The sequence below is a fragment of the Erythrolamprus reginae genome, chromosome 1, assembly GCF_031021105.1.
Source record: "Erythrolamprus reginae isolate rEryReg1 chromosome 1, rEryReg1.hap1, whole genome shotgun sequence".
Taxonomy (NCBI): Eukaryota; Metazoa; Chordata; class Lepidosauria; order Squamata; family Dipsadidae; genus Erythrolamprus; species Erythrolamprus reginae.
This window is the reverse complement of record NC_091950.1, coordinates 186,372,243-186,394,517: the sequence shown is the minus strand read 5'-3', so window position 1 is coordinate 186,394,517 and position 22,275 is coordinate 186,372,243. Positions and strand designations below refer to the sequence as shown.

The window sequence follows — 22,275 nt, the reverse complement described above, 5'->3', positions numbered from 1 at the left end:
CGATCAACTGGCACATTATGAAAACCAGTCAAAAAAATAACATTTCAAAAAATCATATTACTCTGAGAGTCAGTTTCATTATGCCTTTGTATTCAGAAGTTTTTGATATTTTATTGTACATCACCATTTGTGAAGTACATGATTATAAGAATACTGTTTCTTTGCCTTCCAATTACATCTAAGAATAGGTTTTGCATAAGAATCATTTCCACATATTATACTCAAGATATGGCACATAATCAAGTAATGCTAATCATAAAGATATATTCTACCATGCTGAGGTACTGAGTGAAATTTCTATCATATACATTTATAGTGTATTGTGTTGAAATCAGTGTCTGGCTTCTAAGTAAAGCTGCACAATTATGCATATGCGTATCTCAAGCAACTCAAAAATATTCCAGTGGACAATGTACAACTTATGAAATAAGTATATACAGGAATTATAGCATTCACTACTACATTCATTCTACTAGAAAAGTCCAATCTACTTGCATAGTAAATGCCAGATGCAATATCTTATATAAAAACTGCAATAAATGGAGATTATTCAGATGCACTAAATTTCTCTATTTATATGAAAACTCTTGTGCCCATGACCATTGTTGGGCTGAAGCATAAATTGCAATCTTGTTTTATGATATTAGTTATGTATATTCTATGTTTAAACATCAAATCATGTGTAGCAGTTTGCTTGCATCATTCCATCCCTGTTTTATAGCACTATTGTTACAGCAACAGGAGCATAAAAGCCAAAATCAAAATAAACAATAGGCATCTTTTTGCTTTCCAGAAAAGAAGATGGTATATTTCAGATATTCATTTCAATAAAGTGGTAAAATACGTTTTGTATATTGTTTCATAAGCAATGAGGTAAAACAAACCACATATCCAAATTTGACCTTTTCTTTTCTTTTTTTGTTTAATTACCTTTATCTGCAAGTCTTTCATTATATTAGTATGTTGTGTATTTCATGTGCAAGCAAAAAGATCAGGGAAAAATTAGAGAAACTGATATCATGCAAGGAAGTACTCTTATATCTAGCCTAGGAATTTACAATCAATGAATTGCAAATTTAGGCTTTTAAAAATTATTCTCAGTGGAAAAGATGGTGTTTTTTTAAATAATAACCACAACATCTGAGTTAGATGCTGCATAGAACCCAAACCATTATGAAAACAAAAGACCCAAAGCATTTGAGCTCTGCTCATGCTACTGACCGATAGAGATGTTAAATTGGAGGTGTGCCTCCATAGCCCTGCTGTAAGCTCAGAAAGAGTACAAAGGATAAGGGTGATCAACTACCCATCTTCAAACACTTCAGCTGGAGCTATGGACCAGGACAGCTATTAAGAAAATAAGATAACCAAGTCATAGCACAGATGAACACAGTGCCATATATTCATACATACGTATCACATTTTTCCTTGCAGAATGCAGAAAGGGGTTAAGAAAGAGTAAACCAAATAAATTAAAAACATCAACTAAGAAAAAAAGAAATATAAACCATTCATTCTGCCTTTCTAAACTTTCTAATATTTACAAGTGATCTTTGTACATCCATAGACTGATTTAAACATAACTTTATCTTGTTAAATTTGTCCTCTCTTTCTTTTTGAGGATCAATTCAACAACAATTTTCTGCTTTCACTTTTCTCTTGACTCATTCATTCTTCCTTTGTATATTGTTGTAATTAGAGCCTCCTTTGTTCTGTTTAATATGACTAAAGCAGCTTATCATGCTTCTTTCAGACTAATATTCAACTTTCTATTCATTCTACACTCATTCACTACTGGTTTATTCTTGATCCTATCTTTTCTTATTTTTTTTACAACACACACTTGTGTGCAATGCATTCAGCTTACCACGATATTTCTCCTGACTTCTCCTACTCTCATTTAATTCAACAAGTAGACAAGAACATACTTCACAAACCAACTCTTTTGCTTCTTCTAACCAATATTCATTATTCACAACCAGGGGTGGGCTATTGCCCGTATGGGGGGGGAACGCAGTGGGGTAGCGAAAATGGGGCTCCACCCCAGAGCACCCAATTTGCACTGAAAGATGTTGAAAGAAAATGCAGGGTGTCCTGCATAAACCACACCCACAGTGTGGTAGTAAAAAAATTTGGTAGCCCTTTACTGTTTAAAACAAACCAAAAACAATCCACTACTGGCTGCCAACATTTGATATCTTAAAACATCTCCACTCATTTTTCTTAAATTTTACCAACAGTACATACATTCAACAATTTGCTTTAGGTTTTGTTACAATATATACATTGCAACCATTCTCTTAGGTTTTTCCCCACTTCAACATGACTATCTTGGTAGTTGAATAACTGATTACTAGATTCATATTTCTTGATGCCTTGTATAATCTCTTTCACTGCAAATCATAGGGGTTCTCTGCCAACAGCATGCTATTGTCTACATACAAAGGTACATTCGCATTTATGTCGCTAGGCAATAAACTCTTGTTTTCACTACAAGAGTTCCTTATACATTCATGCATGTATTATTAAACAACCAAAGAGACATTAGACTTCTTTGTATTTTGCTCTTATACCAAAGCCATCAAAATCATAGTAATGCAAATGCCACACATTATGTAATTGCACCCTGTCTCTGAATGAATACCCAATATTACTGTTGAGTCACACTTGCCCGTTTTATCATATATTAGGCCAGTGATGGAGAACCCATAATGCAATGCCCTCCCCCCACTTATGCATGCACAACCCTGGTGCTGTTCTGCCCGCGCATGCACACAGGCCTCACTGAAGCTTCCAGACTTCCAGTAGGTATGTTGGGCTGTTTTTCACCCTCCCCAGGCTCCAGGAAAGCCCCCAGAACCTGTGCATGGTGAAAAATGGGGCCAATGGGCCTACCAGAAGTTTAGGGAAAAACATTTCATTAGTCCTATTGGGCCTGTTTTTCACCATCCACAAGCTCTGGAGGCTTTCCTGATGCCTTGGGAGGGCAAAACCAGCCCACCCTTGCCCACCAGAAGGCCAAAAATCAGCTGGCCAGTGTGCACATGTGTGCTGGAGCTGGCAAAAGGCAACATCTCATGTGCCCTCAGATATGACTCTGCATGCCACCTGTGGCCTGCATGTCATAGGTTCACTATCATGGTATTAGGCCAATATGCCACCTTACACAAAGCCATCAAAACCTACTGAGCATATACAGTTGACCTGGCAGTTTAATCTAGAAACTTAGATTAAACTTAGATTACTCTAGAAAAGACATTGCGAAGTCCAGACAATATTGAAATTGTTGATGTTACCCTTTCAGGTAAACTAGTGATCCAATATTATGTAGAGTTGTAGGACTATTTTTATTGTGAAGTTATATAACAAAATCTTGCAAATCTTAATGTGCTTCCCCTCATTTTTCTTATCTTCATGAAAAGTAGGGAATGTCTCATATGAGACATTTACTCAGGTTATATTCCTGCCATAGTTCTTTTTTAGCTCATAGTTTTGCCCTTCTTAGACTTTAAGAGTAGTTGTTTTAGTAGTAGCTCTTCATCCTGTCCTTCAAGACTATTTCTTCTGCTTTCTATTGCTAAGACTACTTACTTTTGGTATGCACATTCCGCAGCAAATTTATTACCCCCAATAGTTAGAATTGCAAAAAGAATATATAATAGCTGTAAATAATTTAAGATTATATTTAGGTTTCAGGTGTTGGTTCAGGTATTACACTATGAAAGGGCAAACCCAAATTGTAGTCTCTTCTTATGGAAACTCATGGTCTCTCAGCCCAATCTAACTGAAAGAATTCGTGGGAGAACAATAAATCTTGCATTGCATTTAGATGTTAAGCATTCACTAAACAAGTATACTAATTATTTTTCTTTTGTGAGGAACACTCTCATTTATATGAAGACCCCAAAATAGCACATGAACATATTTCAATTCAATGGGACTTCATCTCTCTATATAAAAGCCAAATACCACTCACTCATCATAAAATGTCCAGAACTGTAAAGCCTACGCACTTGAAACTTGGCATGTATGTTCCCCTTGGTTTCTAGATGCTCATTAAGAAAGGATAACCATCAGATCATTAGTATTTCTTATACATTATTATATTAACATGCTCTGATGCTAAGGAGTTAGAAGTTCTACCTCCTTCCCTCTGAAAAGAAATCTGTTCCACCAGCCAGCTGCCTTATACTAACACGCTCTGATGCTACCTCTTCGCTAAACCGGGTGTGGGTGTGACCAGCGCATGACTCATCCGGCCTGTGATATACTACACCCCCTCCCCATCTGAGAATAACTCTATTCCAACTGCCAGTTGTCTTATATTAACATGCTCTGATATTAGGAAATTACACATCCTACATAAATTTTCAAGCTTTAAGTGTCAATGTATCAAGATAGAATGTAACTACTCACTAATTTTCAAGGTTTAACTGTTGATTTATCAAGCCAAATCATAGAGTTTCGTAGTGAAGCACAGGTATCCAGCTACTACTTAAGAATAAAAAGATAGGATTGCTTTGTTAAGATTCCAGACTGACCTCCCCACCCTCTAATTTTAAAATAATTGTTAAAATAGAATGTCAACCGCCACCATCCTTTATGAAACATGCCATGACTGGCATTTTACCCAAACAATTTATAATGGGAAATAGGCCACATTAAAAATGTTATTAAAGTTCAGAGGCTATATAAATATTAACATGTTATTTCTTTCTACATAACACATGCATTAGATTATACATTGCTAATTGTGTAATGAATATATTGTGATATATTTTTATTGTTAATTTTGATAATTTTCGAAAATCTGTCATATACCAATAAAAGATACACAGATACAATTAGGAAATATTCTTCTTCAAATACACATCAACTTTGTTAACATGCTTTCATTCACTCAGCAAAATGACATTCCAAAAGGAAACCGCTTTTCAGTTTAGAAAAGTGAAGCTAATATCAGAGTTAAGCATGATTGCCAGGGAATACTTTTAGAAAAGCAGCGAACCAGCCTAATTAGTTTCAGAAAGCAGCGAACCAGCCTAATTAAAGCATTCTGAAAGTGCCCTTTTTATATAAAAAATAAAATAAAATAAACTACTGCTATGATTCTCATTGTTGTATTCATATTCATCACTTTGAAAGATTTTTTTTAAAAAATAAAATTTTATGCAAAATGTTAAAAAGAACTCTTCATGTTATATTCTTTAATTAAAATTAGAAATTAGAGAAAGGGAGTAATGGGAGAAGAGGCTAAATGGGGACTACAACAGAATGATGGGATTTAGAAGACAACATATAGAAACTGTTTGATTATTTATATTTATCATATATCTGAGGAGAAGAAACTTAACTTAAAGGAAATCATTCTTTCTTAACGCAGCTTGGGGACAATACTTAGCCAATTTAGAAATCTGAGCAGGATAAACTCTGGATAAAAGTTGAGATAAGAATCTTCTAGAAACATCCAGATTAGACTAGGAAATTGACAAAACATGAAGGCAATGTCTAGTTTCTTGTGTATTACACCAAGAAAAGTCAGGACTGTCCATGCTGTGACTAGTTTTTGTTGCAGTCCAAAAAATTAATCATTATGTAAACTAGTGGAGATTTTTATCTTCAGCGTGAATGGTGGCTAATGATTATAACACTATAAGGAAAGGGAAAAATCTTAATTTGATTTGGACTGTTTATAGAGTGTATTATAGACTGTTTATAGAATGGATTGTTTATAGAGTGTATCATGTTTGTTAACATTTGAATTATGAATTGTCAACACAGGGGCAAGCAATATAGTCAATAGTTTTAAAGTGGTTCTATTTATAAAATACCCCCCCTTTTGCTTTTTTAAATTATAGTGATTATAAACTTTGAAATGACATTATTTCATTATCTCTGATGTATATAGGAAGACTTTTATTTCAGTGCAATAAAATAACATATCAAATTCTTAAAAATTTTGAGCATAAAGAAGCAAATTTGTGCCTGCTTTTTAGTTGAAGTATTTATTTATTTATTAGATTTGTATGCCACCCCTCTCCTTAGACTCGTATATGCTTGTTATATTTCCACACATGAGAAAGAGGAATGCATTCCAGTGCTAAGAATAATGTATCTGGAAGAGTATGCGTTATTTATTTATTTATGTATTAGATTTGTATGCCGCCCCTCTCCTTAGACTCGTATATGCTTGTTATATTTCCACACATGAGAAAGAGGAATGCATTCCAGTGCTAAGAATAATGTATCTGGAAGAGTATGCGTTATTTCATATGGACTGTGTGGAACCAGATTTTCAATGAATCTCTCTAAATGTGTTCACAGTTTCCCATTAATTTTGTGTAGAACTGACAGTTTTTGGATTGGTATACAAGTCTCAGGGCTAAATTGTATCTTGTTAAATGTGACTTGTTCTGAAGATATGTGCAGAGAAAAAAAGTGAAATGTGGGACAGAGGGATGAGCCTTGGATTCATGTGTACAAATCAACATTCCTATGAACAAGGAGGTGAATGTTTACTTTAAAAATCTATCAGAGGGGACCTGATGAAAGCCATTTGTGCTATAGTTAATAAAAATTTCTTTGGCACAAAAAACTTGCAATTTTTTTTCATTCCCAAAGTCAATGAGAGGAACTGTTGGTTGGCACTGTTACTACTTTGTCAACATACTTCCATTGAAAAAAATTAGCATTGCTGAGGTGATTTAAAAAAAATATAAATATGTAACTGAATGTCAAAAAATCGGTAATACGTGGCATTCAGATTTATTAAATGATCCTCATTAAAGAGAAAAAAAGGATGAAAATAATCCAACAGTGTATAATATTAAGTAGAATAAAGTTCACTCCAGAATTAAGCTAAACAAATGCTTTCAAAGTTGAATACATTGCATGCAGTTTGTTCGCATTGCTAAAATTGTATGGTAAAAAACACAGGTGAATTAGAGTCTAGAATCCTACAAATATACTAGTTGCCAGTACTGCCTGACCATGCTATGGTGTGAGTCATGTGACTCAGCGGGGAATAGCAGTGAGGTTTCTATAGTATTGCAATGAATGGGGAAGGGAGATGGCAGGTTAGCATGCAGGCCAGTCACTACCCATTTAAAAAATATCATACAGAGGTAGAACTTGCTTAAGTAACCTGTGTAATATTGGTGCTGTTCGATGCTGTCTGACAAAAAAGCACCAGAGTTGCATTCTTGAATGATCCAGCTTGATTTTAATCCTGCGAGAAGTAAGAATGGTAGGAAATAAATTTGCATACAGTATCTTGGTGTTTAACTCCGGGTAGGTGGTATGATTTGACTTACAAAATGACTATTTTTCTTAAAAATATATATAACAACAAAAAGGTGCTTATTTTTATATGAAGAATTGCCAGATTGGCCTTAATAGCATGCGCTGCTCAGTCTTAGAATTCATCTTAAGGAACCAAGAAGAAATGGAAGTGAAATTTTAAGACAAAAATTATACTGACTTATTGAATTGGAAAGTTTACTTGAAGACTTACAATTTGTTTAAAAATCATGCAGGAATATTCATATATACTTTAAAGACCTAGCCTTACTGTTAGTATTCAGCAAAAAACATGAGCTAAAGTTTCACAATCAAACATTATAAACAAATGTCATCTATCCATCTTATGTCAACCAAAATATGAACTGGATCCGGATTTAAATTTCTGCACACTGGAATTAATGCAAGTGGACTTCACTCTCTACTTGCTCGCCAAAATAACTTACCCTGTGAGATGGGAGGAGGAGACTTTATAAATAAACAAACATTTAAAAAAATTAAGATCAAGAAACTAAGACCAGGGTTGACTAACATAATGACAAATTAATTATGGAAAATTTTGCATAACTGAGTTTTCTAACAGCAGGCCACACATTTTATTGCCAGGAATACTTGCCAAGGCAGTTCCAATTATTTGTTATTATTAACATGGGCTACACACATTATCCATAGATGAATAGCTTACAGAAGCACAAAGAATTAGGCATGAGTCCGAAGTCAATTTTGATAATTTTTGTTACTTGTATGAAAAAAAAATCAGAATTAAATCTAATTAATATATATATGAAAGGAAAGTTATATGTTTTCTTGACAAATGTATATTTTATTTTATGTACGTTGGGAGCATATGCACCAAAACAAATTCCTTGTGTGTCCAATCACACTTGGCCAATAAAAATTCTATTCTATTCTCACTGATGTCTCTATAAAATTTAAGCACGAGCTTAAGGGTTCGTTGAATTTTCTGTGGATGAGGAACATGAAAGGTCTTATTGTGCTTTCTCAGAGGCTATTAAAATCCCACTAGGCTTTTCTTTTGATTAGAAGCCTGTCACCACATGGTGCAATGCAAGTCAGGAGTAAAAGGAAACACAATCCTTGATGAAACACTACAACTTCTCAATAAGAGCAGTAATATTATGAGTTGAGTAGTAGCCCCTTTCCCAAATCTTTCCTTTCCTTCATATAGATAATTCTTGAAAAGAAACTGTGGTCTAAATCTCTCCTTTGGAAATCAAGCACAGATTTACCACCAGCAATCTTCAGAATGGATAATTAAAGTTATTAGATTTTGTTTCTGAGAGACTCTGAATGGAGACACCCACTGGTAGTAAGGAGAAGTAGTAATTAGAAGAGAATGCACAGTTATTTTCATTTTATCATTTATAGAGAAAATAATGGAAGAAATAGTGATAAATGATGGGAGGATTAAAATGGTGAATGGAAACTTTCTAATTTCTCAAAAAGTATTGATTGAAAGTATTTGTGTGGAAACATTATTTTCTTTTTCTCTCTGCCTCTTTCAGCCTCCCAAGTACAAAGAAAAAAAACCCCTGCTCCAGAATGCCGCTCCAGAAAGAGAGGCTGGTAACTCAGGATAAAAGAATCTTCAGTTGTGAGAAGTTGGGTGATGATGTAGAACAGAGGTGGGTTTCTCTGTTGCCGGTTCTCTAGAAGCGGCAGTGGGAATTTCCCCTCGCTTGCTGAACCAGCAGTGATGACCTGCTGGATATGTCCCCAAACCAGTCCTCCAGCTTGAAATCCATTCATCGGAGTGAAATGTATGAGAAAATAACCCTCTGGGCGTGCGCAGACAAGTTTAACCTGGGAATGACCAGAAACGTGCAAAATGTGCACTTCCAGCGCGACCCTGAACTAGTAGCAAAGATAGGTAGAACCCACTCCTGGCATAGAATTACTTTATTGGAATGGATGGATGGATGGATGGATGGATGGATAGATGGATGGATGGATGAAGGAAGGAAGGAAGGAAGGAAGGAAGGAATATTGCCTTTTTTTCTCATCTCTGGAGATGGCAGAACTTTCAAAAGTTTATCTAACAGATGTTCAGTACAGTGGTATCTCTACTTACGAAATTAATTCGTTCCATGACCAGGTTCTTAAGTAGAAAGGTTTGTAAGAAGAAGCAATTTTTCCCATAGCAATCAATGTGAAAGCAAATAATGCCTGCGATTGGGGAAACCACAGGAAGGGTGGAGGCACTGTTTCCTCCCAGGAGATGCCTAGAGAGGCCCCATGGAGGCTTCTCCCCACCTTTTCCAGCCCTGTTCCCTCCCAGGAGATTCCTAGAGAGGCCCCACAGAGGCTTCTTCCTGCCTTTTCCAGTTAGAGTTTTGGATACTCGGGTTTATAAGTGGAAAATGGTTCTTGAGAAGAGGCAAAAAAAAAATCTCGAACACACGTTTCTTTTCCAGAAAAGTTTGTAAGTAGAGGAGTTATTAGGTAGAGGTACCACTGTATTTAGATGTTCAACGTTTTTCAGTATTAACATTCAATGCTTGAAGTGTTGCATTTATGAAATGATGGATGAATTAATTCCAAAGTAACTTAAAACAATATAAAACTCTTAAAGAAATTGAATTATATTATATATATATGAATAAACATTAACAGAAGATGACTGATGGCAATAAAGAATTCAAGACATTCAAACTTAAGAAATAGTGAATGATTTTTTAAAAAAATTCATATGTAGTGAAATATTTATAGATTCTGATGAACCATATACAGTGGTACCTCAAGATACGAACCCCTCGTCTTACGAACAACTCGTGATACGAACCCGTGGTTCACAAAAAATTTGCCTCTTCTTACGAACGTTTTTCGAGTTACGAACGCCAAACCCGAAGTTCCGGGTTCGGCGTTCGGAGGCTCCTGGGAAGCCGCCCGGCTGTTTTAAAAGGTGACCGCCGGGCTGGGGGGCTTCCCAGCACCCCCCGAACCCCGAACCCGGAAGTTTGGCAAAAGTTCGGGGTTCGGGGGGGTGCTGGGAAGCCCCCCAGCCCGGCTGTCACCTTTTAAAATAGCCGCGCGGATTTCTAGGAGCCTCCCGAAGCCGAACGTGGAAGTTCGGGTTTGGCATTCGGCTGCGGGAGGCTCCTGGAAAGCCACCCGGCTGTTTTAAAAGGTGACAGCCGGGCTGGGGGGCTTCCCAGAACCCCCCGAACCCCGAATCCGGAAGTTCGGCAAAAGTTCAGTGTTCGGGGGGGTGCTGGGAAGCCCCCCAGCCCGGCGGTTACGCGCGGCTTTCTAGGAGCCTCCTGAAGCCGAACGCGGATGTTCGGGTTTGGCGTTCGGCTGCGGGAGGCTCTTGGAAAGCCGCCCGGCTGTTTTAAAAGGTGACCGCCGGACTGGGGGGCTTCCCAGCAGCCCCCCAAACCCCGAACCCGGAAGTTCGGCAAAGGTTCGGGGTTCGGGGGGGTGCTGGGAAGCCCCCCAGCTCGGCTGTCACCTTTTAAAATAGCCGTGCGGCTTTCTAGGAGCCTCCCGAAGCCGAACGCGGAAGTTTGGGTTTGGCATTCGGCTGCGGGAGGCTCCTGGAAAGCCGCCCGGCTGTTTTAAAAAGTGACAGCCAGGCTGGGGGGCTTCCCAGCACCCCCCAAACCCCGAACCCGGAAGTTCGGCAAAAGTTCAGGGTTCGGGGGGGTGCTGGGAAGCCCCCCAGCCTGGCTGTCACTTTTTAAAACAGCCGGGCGGCTTTCCAGGAGCCTCCCGCAGCCGAACGCCAAACCCAAACTTCCGCGTTCGGCTTCGGGAGGCTCCTAGAAAGCCACGCGTGACCGGCGGTCACCTTTTAAAATAGCCGCGCGGCTTTCTAGGAGCCTCCTGAAGCCGAACGCGGATGTTCGGGTTTGGCGTTCGGCTGCGGGAGGCTCCTGGAAAGCTGCCCGGCTGTTTTAAAAGGTGACCGCCGGGCTGGGGGGCTTCCCAGCACCCCCCGAACCCCGAACACACAAGTTCGGCAAAAGTTTGGGGTTCGGGGGGGTGCTGGGAAGCCCCCAGCCCGGCTGTCACCCTTTAAAATAGCCGCGCGGCTTTCTAGGAGCCTCCCGAAGCCGAATGCGGAAGTTTGGGTTTGGCGTTCGGCTGCGGGAGGCTCCTGGAAAGCCGCCCGGCTGTTTTAAAAGGTGACAGTCGGGCTGGGGGGCTTCCCAGCACCCCCCGAACCCCGAACCCGGAAGTTCGGCAAAAGTTCAAGGTTCGGGGGGGTGCTGGGAAGCCCCCCAGCCCGGCGGTCACGCACGGCTTTCTAGGAGCCTCCCGAAGCCTAATGCGGAAGTTTGGGTTTGGCGTTCGGCTGCGGGAGGCTCCTGGAAAGCCGCCTGGCTGTTTTAAAAGGTGACAGCCGGGCTGGGGGGCTTCCCAGCACCCCCCGAACCACGAACCCGGAAGTTCGGCAAAAGTTCGGGGTTCGGGGGGGTGCTGGGAAGCCCCCCAGCCCGACTGTGAAATGCCTCTCGTAGCAGATGCTAGAGCCGCCGGCATTTCACCTTCCCTCCCAGGCAAAAAGAAGCCGCGGAGAGGGGCACGCCTTCCGCCTGGGAAGTCCAGCCATCATCCCAAAATGCCGGCCTTTTTGCAAGGGAGGGAAAGTGAAATGCCGGCGGCTCTAGCAGCTGCTACGAGTGGCATTTCACTTTCCCTCCCTTGCAAAAAGATGCCGGGGAGAGGGGCACGCCTTCCGCCTGGGAAGCCCGGCCCCATCATCCCAGAATGCCGGCCTTTTTGCAAGGGAGGGAAAGTGAAATGCCGCTCGTAGCAGCTGCTAGAGCCGCCGGCATTTCACTTTCCCTCCGAGGCAAAAAGGCCGGCATTCTGGGATGATGGGGCCGGACTTCCCAGGCGGAAGGCGTGCCCCTCTCCCCGGCATCTTTTTGCAAGGGAGGGAAAGTGAAATGCCGCTCGTAGCAGCTGCTAGAGCCGCCGGCATTTCACTTTCTCTCCCAGGCAAAAAGGCTGGCATTCTGGGATGATGGGGCAGGTAAGTGAAATGCCGCTCATAGCAGCTGCGAGAGCCGCCGGCATTTCACCTTCCCTCCCAGGCAAAAAGATGCCGGGGAGAGGGGCACGCCTTCCGCCTGGGAAGTCTGGCCCCATCATCCCAGAATGCCGGCCTTTTTGCAAGGGAGGGAAAGTGAAATGCCGCTCGTAGCAGCTGCTAGAGCCGCCGGCATTTCACCTTCCCTCCGAGGCAAAAAGAAGCCGCGGAGAGGGGCACGCCTTCCGCCTGGGAAGTCCGGCCCCATCATTCCAGAATGCCGGCCTTTTTGCAAGGGAGGGAAAGTGAAATGCCACTCATAGCAGCTTCTAGAGCCGCCGGCATTTCACCTTCCCTCCCAGGCAAAAAGAAGCCGCGCTGCTGCTCCAGTCGCCCGGTCCTCTCCTGCCTCCCGCGTCGATGTTCCCCATTGCGTCGGGGGCCGCCAGCCCTGAATCGGATGCACCCTCGCCGCGCCCACTGCCGCCGCGCCCACTGCCCGCCCCATTCTCGCTGTAGGTCTAGCCGGAGCCGGAGCCAGGTCCGCTCGGCTGCACCTCCTCGCCCGCCGCCCAGCCGCCCAGGATGCTGACCTGCTACCTTGTGGCGCGCCCGCCGCCGGCCCGATTCTGCGCCTCCTGCTTCCCCCCCCCAGCCAAAAATACAAAGGCGGTCTGCCACTCCCGCGGAGCAATCGGAAGCTGAAGCCGCCGGCGGTTTCAGCCTCCCTTTGCTCCACGCTGCTCCGCCCTGCCTGTCTTTGTGTTTTTGGCTGGGGGGGGGAGCAGGAGGACCTTCCTGACTCCCTCTCCCCAGCACTTCACCCAGGACAACAGGCAGGGTGAAGCAGCCTGGGGCAAAGGGAGGCTCAAGCCTCCTTTGGTGGTGGCGGCCGGCTTCCGGGTTTCTGAGTTTGGGGCTTGCACGCATTAATTGCTTTTCCATTGATTCCTATGGGAAACAATGTTTCGTCTTACGAACTTTTCACCTTACGAACCTCCTCCCGGCACCAATTAAGTTCGTATCTTGAGGTACCACTGTATAAAAAACACTGAATAAATCAAATAGGCCATGTTTAGAATCAATTAAAGTTTTTCATTGCACAAATGGATTAAAACAAATTTTTATTATAGTCAGATCAGCATAAGGAAACTCATTCAACTAAATTTAAAAAGTGTAAAAAAGTATAAACATGATGACTAAAAATAAAAATTTAAATATGAAAGAGAAAGATTTAAGCAATTATTGAACTCTTCCTCAGAAATAAATGAGATTGGAAGTTTAATTTTTTCTGGATTACAAATTAAAGTATTAAAATTGTTATATTGCCTGATATAGTAGTACTAGATTAAAGGAAAGGAATATAAGCCTTTTTTGGCTTTTAGGACTTAAATTTTCATCTGTAAATTACTAACTGAACTATTATTTTGTTGGGTTTTTTCATCTCGATTGTTTTATTTCAATTACCATTTTTCAATTATTTCAATTACATGGCTTTATAAATTGCTCTGGAAAATCTTTGCCTGACGGTAGAATACAGGTTTTATAAAATAGTTAATTAATTATAACATTATATGTAATTTGGTATTTCTAAAAACTGAGGTTATTAATCTAACTCTCTGTAAACCTATCAGTAAATTATAAGTAGCTTCTGTGAGTACCAAATGGCTCAGTTGGTACTCACCAAGGAATATTTTATATCAGTTACATCCCTCACTGCTCTGGAATGAAAGAGTTCTCTATCTGTTATCTAGACAATTAAAAAAATCATAAATAAGTTTCCTTATGCTGATCTGACCACAATAAATCTAGCTTCAATAAAGCAGAGAGAAATTTCTTTTCAAAGTAGTACTAGAAATACAATTGAAACCATAATGATAATGGCAGACATACTTCACCAAGAAAATTTAAGAAAAGAAAAATGGCTATATAGCTGGTTTGGCACGATTTTAGTCTGTGCAATAGTTTGATCCTTCATTAAAAAAAAATTAACCTCTACTAATTTATAAAACCATACATAGAAAACAAACCAAGTAAAATAAGTGCACTTTACTTTTTATGCGAATGCTAGTATGTGTGTGCAGAATACTGCAATTTTCATCAAACGTAAGTCATCAATAGCTCATTTAGCAAGTATAAAATTAATACAGAGAACATGATTGATTTACATTTATTGCTGCAAGTTAGTTTCTATCCCATTTGAGCCAATTTCTAAATGCTGAAGAACAGAATGGCTCTTGAGTGACATAGGCCTCTGAATGGACACTTATAAGCTAAAGAGCGGTGCAGCATTTTGTATTTCCTGAGACTTTGCTATGAATAAAAAACGTTTAATTGCAAACCTGTATTTTTTTTCTGTTAGAAAAATAAAAACATTAATGACATTGATGTTAAACTTCTGACAAAGACCAACATATCGAGAGTAATTTTAATGGACGATTATAATATGTTGGCATTCAATACATATTATATTAAAGTATGTGGATTCAGTTGAAAAGGTATGAAAACAGTATGTCAGTCTAACATTTTAATAAGTGCAAATCATGTTTTGAAAAGAACACCACAATATGTGTGTTTGTATTACATAAGACTTACCTCTTTGCTTTCTTCCAGATCTGACTCACTGCTAAACTCTTCTGTATTTAAATTTTCAAAATCTGATTCTCCAACAGCAATGGGTACTGTCACTGTTACACTTGGGTTATTTATGAATGACATATAATCACTTTCATCAATGATGTATTTTTCCATGCTGCTTCCTATGCCGCTGGTAGTCCCATTGCCGTCTTTTAGATAGTTAAAATCTTTGCCAATATCTACTATTACATGATTAGAAATGCAACTGTCTTTCTTATTGTTTAGATCTTCAAGAGGCTTGATTTCATCCAAAGCTTTTTGCTTTCTCACAAACGCTTTTTGTACAAATTCATGAGCTTTTCTTTTTATAAAATCTATTCCTTTCTGAATCCGAGCCACTGCAATTTGGAGGTTGTTCATTTCATTGTCATCATCTGTAGCAGCAAGATTGTCTGAACTGAAGGAGCTCAGGAGCAAGGCCAGAAAAAGATTCAAAACCTATTAAAAGAAAAACAGGGTCACTCAGTTTATCATGTTATTGGCCACAATGTTTGAATATTTTTATGTAAGTGTTGCTTCTTCTTGATTAATCTTATATCAGACTATTTTAATGCCTATATTCTGCTCCCTAGTCCAATATCTTTTTTGAACATAAGGAACCAGCCAGTAGTGAGTTTCACTTACCTTTGCTACCAATTCTGGAATGGGCGCAAGTGGTGCGTAGGTGTGCTCTGTGCAGGCACAATACTTCTGCACATGCACAAAGTGTGTTTGGTGATGTCTGAGTGGGTGGGCGGAACTTTCTGCTGCTGCTACCGGTTCACTCGAACCGGTGCGAACCAGCAGCAACCCACCACTGAAACCAAACTGAAATAAATCAGCATTCTTATTTACCCACTCCCGAGTTATGTTATATTTTCTAGCAGAAGATGTATTAATCTGATTGTTTAAGATTCTCTAACACTGTTACTGAATAAATATAATAATTCAGATTTCCTAATTATGATTTGCATTTGTATCCAATATTAGCATCCTTCAGAGCCAAAAAGATGTTCCCTATATGTAGCATAGGTATCATAGAGTTAATTAGATCAGTGATCTAACTTCATATAAAGTAAGGTCTCTGTGTTTCCCTGATAAAAATGAATAATAAATCCATGACAATTATAACAAAAGTCCTTAAAAAGTACTCTCCTTCCCACTTAACAGTTTAAAAGCATGCAAAGGTGAGTAGATTAATAAGTACTATGTCAGTGGGAAGGTAACAGTGTTTCATGTACCTTTGGCATGTAGTCATGCTGACCACAGAAAATTACTTTGGACAAAATTGGCATCCTCAGTCAAGAGACAGAGATGAGTACCATAACTAGTGAAGGGCGAACCGAATCCGCACAATTCGGGTCCGTACTGAATTTTGCAGTGTTCGGTATGCCGAACACGAACCCAAAATTTTTTGAAACTTCAGGTAAAGTTCGGAGTCGCGTTCGGTGTTTGGAGCTTTGATGTCACCGGCAGGTTGGTAAGGACGCCAAGGTGATCACTTCTTGGATTCCATGGAATCCAGGAAGTAATCACCTTGACGTCCTTACCAACCTGCCGGTGATGACAAGGCTCTGCCCCCGGAATCTCTTCGTGGGAGGGATTCCCCAGCTCCTTCAAAGGGAGGTCTTCAAGTAAAAATAAACATTGTTATTTATACGAAAAAGGACGCCGCAGCAGTGCTGCAAGCTAAGGACGGTTTTTTCACGTAAAAATAAACATGTTTATTTTTACGTGAAAGGACCGCCCTTTGCTTGCAGCACAGCTGTAGCGTCCTTTTTTGTAAAAATAACAATGTTTATTTTTACATGAAAGGACCCTGCAGCGGTGCAAAATTCGGTATGGACCCGAATTGTGCGGGTTCGGTTCGCCCTTCACTAGTTATGGTACTCATCTCTGTCTCTCGACCGAGGATGCCAACAGTGATCACTTCCTAGATTACCTTGGCGTCCTTAGCAACCTGCTGGTATACGTGATGTCAAAGTCCACCCCCGAAATCTCTTGGTGGGATTCCCCGTTCGGGTTCGGCTGAATTTTGCGCAAAGTTTGTCCCAACTTGCCGAACCCGAACACCGTTGGGTTTGCCCATAACTAACCATAACCTCAAGTAGGACACAACTGGACAGAAAATCTTTACATTTTACTCTTAAAAAACAAAAATAATATTGCTGATGGGACATGATCAGAAGTTCATCAATTCAGCGGTTCAAATCCCTAGTGCTGCATAATGGGGCGAGCTCCTGTTACTTGTCTCATCTTCTGCCAATCTAGTAGTTTGAAAGCATGTAAAAAATGCAAGTAGAAAAATAGGGACCCCTTTGGTGAGAAGGTAACAGCATTCCTTGTGCCTCTGGTGTTGAGTCATGCCAAGGAGACTTCTTCGGACAGCGCTGGCTCTCTGGTTTAGAAACAAAGATGAGCACAACTCCTAGAGCCAGAAATGATTAACCGCATGTGTGTAGGAAACTTTACCTTTACCTGTCTATTTTTGAATGCTGAAATGGAAAGATTTTCCTACATGTACAGAAAGGCAGGGATATCTTTTTTTTTTGGATTTGCATGACCTTCTGACTAGAATAGAAAAGTGAAAAAAAATATCAAAACTGGTTTAGATTTTAAATTTATGCCAATTGTTCAATGCCAATATTTAAAGAACTCAGTTGTAATGCTCTACTTGTCTTAAACGGACATTTGTTTGATACGTACCACTAAATTACCAATCACCATGACCATCATGAAGACAGTAAGGCACATGGGTTGTCCAGCAACCTCCATACAATCCCACATAGTCTCTATCCATTCTCCACAAAGAACTCGAAAGACAATCAAGAAAGAATGAAAAAAATCATTCATGTGCCAGCGTGGGAGTTCACAGTCATTGGAAATCTTGCAGACACACTCCTTGTAGTTTTTGCCAAACAACTGCATTCCAACCACGGCAAAAATGAAGACAATGATAGCCAAAACCAAAGTCAAATTTCCCAAGGCACCTACTGAATTTCCAATAATCTTTATCAACATGTTTAATGTCGGCCAAGATTTTGCCAGTTTGAAAACTCGAAGCTGAAAAAATAAAAGCACACAGGCATCAGTTTCTGTTAATATTTTTGATTTTAATTACTTTCAATTCATAATAAAAAAGTAATTTTGTGCAGCAATTCTGCTCCTGAAAATAGACATTGGATTTAGAAATCCATGTGAGGGTTCTCCATATAAAGTCAATACATATTGGTAGCCTTAAGTAATTATGCTTGAGATTCAAGATGCATACAAACTTATTTTGCGAAATATCTTATTAGTCTTGATTAAGTTAATATCTAAGAAAATATTGATCTATATTTAAATTCTGCAGTCATATTCTTTGTGTTGTTGGTTGGTGACTTATTTTATTTTTGCATAACATTCAGGTATCAGAATACAGTATGTATGTTCACAATCTGATTACTTTGAATACATAATACAATCCAAATGTTCCTTGAAAGCTCCTATGGATATTTACCAATCTGAAGGACCTTAGAACTGACAATCCTTCCACATTTGCAAGACCCAACTCCATCAAACTCAGGCTGACTATGATGCCATCAAAAATATTCCAGCCTTCTTGGAAATAATAATAAGGATCCTTGGCAATTATTTTGAGAAACATTTCTGCTGTGAAGATGCCAGTAAACACCTACATACAAAAAAAAAAATCATTTGTCATCAGGCCTAAATAACAGTGAACAGCCTATTCATAAAAATGTAGTTGAGAAAGATAAAGGAAAATATAAAAAAGTATTTTCAACTGAACAGTTTGCTATTTTGAGAAATGGAAACATGTATTTTGACATATGCATACCATTTTTTTCTTTTACCAGTAGGCATAAGATTCAGTTTCACACACTGCCCATTCATAAGGAAGCCTCCCCATTCATAAGGAAACTTTCCCAAAAAGTTTTTCCACAGTATTCTTTATCTAGTAGAAGAAAGATCAGGATCTATAGGTAAATCTCTGGGCACAAATTATAATAAATTAGCTTACATTTCTGATTGACTTTCCCTCCACCAGCAATAGCAACTATTATAAGGCTCTATCAAAAAGTAGAGAAAAATGGAAATGCATATTTGTGCAAAGAGAAATTTTGAATTTAGTTCTGATATTCATAACAAATTACTGGACTAAATACAGTGGTACCTCTACCTAAGAATGCCTGTACTTACAAACTTTTCTAGATAAAAACCAGGCGTTCAAGATTTTTTTGCCTCTTCTCAAGAACCATTTTCCACTTACAAACTTGAGCCTCTGAAACTGTAACCGGAAAAGGCAGGGAGAAGCCTCCGTCGGGCCTGTCTAGAAATCTCCTGGGAGGAAACAGCACCATAAAAGGTGGGGAGAAGCCTCCATGGGGCCTCTCTAGGAATCTCCTGGGAGGAAACAGGGCCTGAAAAGGTTGGGAGAAGCCTCCGTGGGGCCTCTCTAGGAATCTCCTGGAAGGAAACAGGGCCGGAAAAGGTGGGGAGAAGCCTCCGTGGGGCCTCTCTAGGAATCTCCTGGGAGGAAACATGGCCCCCACCCTCCCTGTGGTTTCCCCAATCGCACACATTATTTGCTTTTACATTGATTCCTGTGGGAAAAATTGCTTCTTCTTACAAACTTTTCTACTTAAGAACCTGGTCACGCAACAAATTAAGTTCATAAGTAGAGGTACCACTGTATATATAAAGTATTCAGATATATTATGTACTTTATTCTTTTAACTATCTGTTTATGCCATTATTTCGTTTTTGAATTATCTCTGAAACTTCTAGATTCTGATCTCTGCCCACCCACCAAAGACCCCAATCGTAAAGTATGCCAATTTCTTGCCTATTTTATATGGTTCTGCATCTCTAGAATCACTCGCAACTTTTTATTTTAAATGGCTGATTCCCTGGATTGAAGCAAAGCAAAGTCTTTACTATCAAACTTCTTATAAAGAAGGGATCGTGAGCATTTATATTTCTAAAGAAGTTACAGTTTTCACAACCCCAACTCACCACAACGTATTCAGTAATAAAAGAGTTAAAATCAAATTATAGATTCACCTCTTTTACATTTTACCAACTGTAAAACTGGCAATAGAAAAACAATGTCTGTCTGTTTGGCCTGCCTGGATGATTTACAATTAAAAATATGTTGCTCCATTAGTAGGGTTTCTTTCAGCATTTTGCCTCAAGACAGGCAGCTAAATGTCCATTAGATCAAGTTCCTCTTATTCTGCAGTGTTCATCATTTGTTCTCCTGACTTCCCTGTAGCTGCTGCTAGAAATGAAGAAAACATTTGATACCAATCCCTCTAGAACAGTGATGGCAAACCTTTTTTGGTTCAGGTGCCCAAACAGTGTGCACGCAGATGATAGCATGCACATGCATGCCCATACTTATAATGCAACACACATAATTGCTTTTCGTAAGCTCCTTAAAAACCCACCTTGGCCATCAGGCATGGGGGAATTGAAACATTCTTTCCCCCTAGGCATTTACAATTTATGTATGGTACGTTTGTTTGTATGGATGTTTAGTTTTATAATGGGTTTTTAAGTTGTTTTTAGTATTGGATTTACATGATGTTTTTTATTACTGTTGTTAGCCGCCCCAGTCTACGGAGAGGGGCGGCATACAAATCAAATCAAATCAAATCAAATCAAATCAAATCAAATCAAATCAATCAATAAATAAATAATGCAATGATAACCCCTGCTGCACATCCACACAGCCCCACCCACCCCAACACCCACCCCTGTGCATTCACAGAGGCCCCCTCTGGACTTCTGGTAGGCCCATTGTGCCATTTCCCGCTGTCCCCAAGGTTAAGGAAGCTTTCCTAAAGCCTGGGAAGAGTGAAAATGGCCAAAAAGGCTGAAAATCACCTGCCAACACACACATGTGCACTGGAGCTGACATAGGGCAACGCGTCATGTGCCCTCAGGTGTGGCACTGGTGCTATACATTCACCATCACTGCTCTAGAAATTGCCAGATTTTGTAAGCAGCATATCTCACGCTCTCATATTATGGTACTAGTATTAAAATCAATTGGATTTCAGTCATGGCATATTGATTTGAATGGAACCTGAAGAATGACTTAATCTAGATCTAAGCAGAGTCCGAAAATCCAGCAACCTTTCCAATAAATATAATCCTTTGCTCTCTTATGGGACTGTGGAAGACTTACCAAGTTTCCAACGGACAGTACATCATTAAATTGTTGAGTCATTGGGTAATGCTCCATTGCCATAAACAAGGTATTTAAAACAATGCAGATGGTAATAGCAAGGTCAACAAATGGATCCATCACAATCAAATTAACAATATGCTTTATTTTCAGCCAAGGAGGCCAGCAATCCCAGATTAAGCACATGTTAGCAAATTTGTACCAGCAGGGAGGGCATTTCTGCCTGGATTCCTCAAGTTCTAGAAAGAGTGAAAAGAAAAAAATATGGAAAGAGAATGTTCAGAAAGCTACCCAATTTATCCATTCAACACATACATTAAGAAACCAGCACAATGGGGATCCCGGGAATAACTTCCCTTTGGAACAAGGGCTCATCTTATTTTTTTTACAAATGGCCAGAAAAAATGCAAACAACTATTCTTTACTAAACGAAAGAAGAGGCATAACAGTATTTTTCTTTTGTGTGCAACGGGGACAAGGGATCTTCCTCTCTGTAGCCACATATCAACGACTTGCTTGATTATAATTTAGGGCTGGGCAAGTGTCCATAGAGGTGCCCTGTTTTGATGAAGTTCTGAGACGAGAATCCATCCAATGTTGCTTCATGAAAGAAGCCCCACATTATTTGTAGCGGTGCAGCAAAATGGCTGCATTACTTCTATAAAGTCCACAAGGAGATTTTTCTACAGCTTCCTCCAGGACTCCTGCAACCTTCTCTGGCACTTCCAGAATATGAAAGAGGATTCTGTACATGGAAGTGTCAGAGGTGCTATCTATCCTGACCCCTCTTCTAGTTTTTGCAAGTGAAGGATGAGGCAAAGAGGAGGAAGAGATAAAAGATTACACTGAAGTGATGATTACACTGAGATAAAAGATTATGCATGCAGTTTACCTTGGTTGCAGTTGGAATCATGTTATATGAGGAAGCAGCATTGCTCTAACACTGCCCTTGAGTGTAATCATCACTTCAGTGTATGATATACAAGAGATAAAAGATTACAATGAACCCCATTATCAAGGTAAACTGCATGCATCTTTGTTGAAACAAGACACGTCATTTCTGGCAAAAGGCCTTCTGTAGTTAAGAGTTTCAATTGGCATTTAGGAACTAGGACTACACTCTGAACTGACACCACACACTCAACCCATGGTTGGTGTCATGCCTGAA

At 39.9% G+C, this 22,275-nt stretch overlaps 1 protein-coding gene across 1 annotated transcript in view; it reads right to left on the bottom strand.

Moving 5' to 3' along the window:
• The window catches only part of SCN2A (sodium voltage-gated channel alpha subunit 2), a 67,792-nt gene that overhangs the window by 20,743 nt on the left and 24,774 nt on the right, over window positions 1–22,275 (bottom strand). The window contains 4 exon segments of the mRNA XM_070737200.1: window positions 14,894–15,373; window positions 17,621–17,977; window positions 18,414–18,587; window positions 21,108–21,346. Of these exon segments, the coding sequence (XP_070593301.1) occupies window positions 14,894–15,373; window positions 17,621–17,977; window positions 18,414–18,587; window positions 21,108–21,346 (1,250 nt within the window).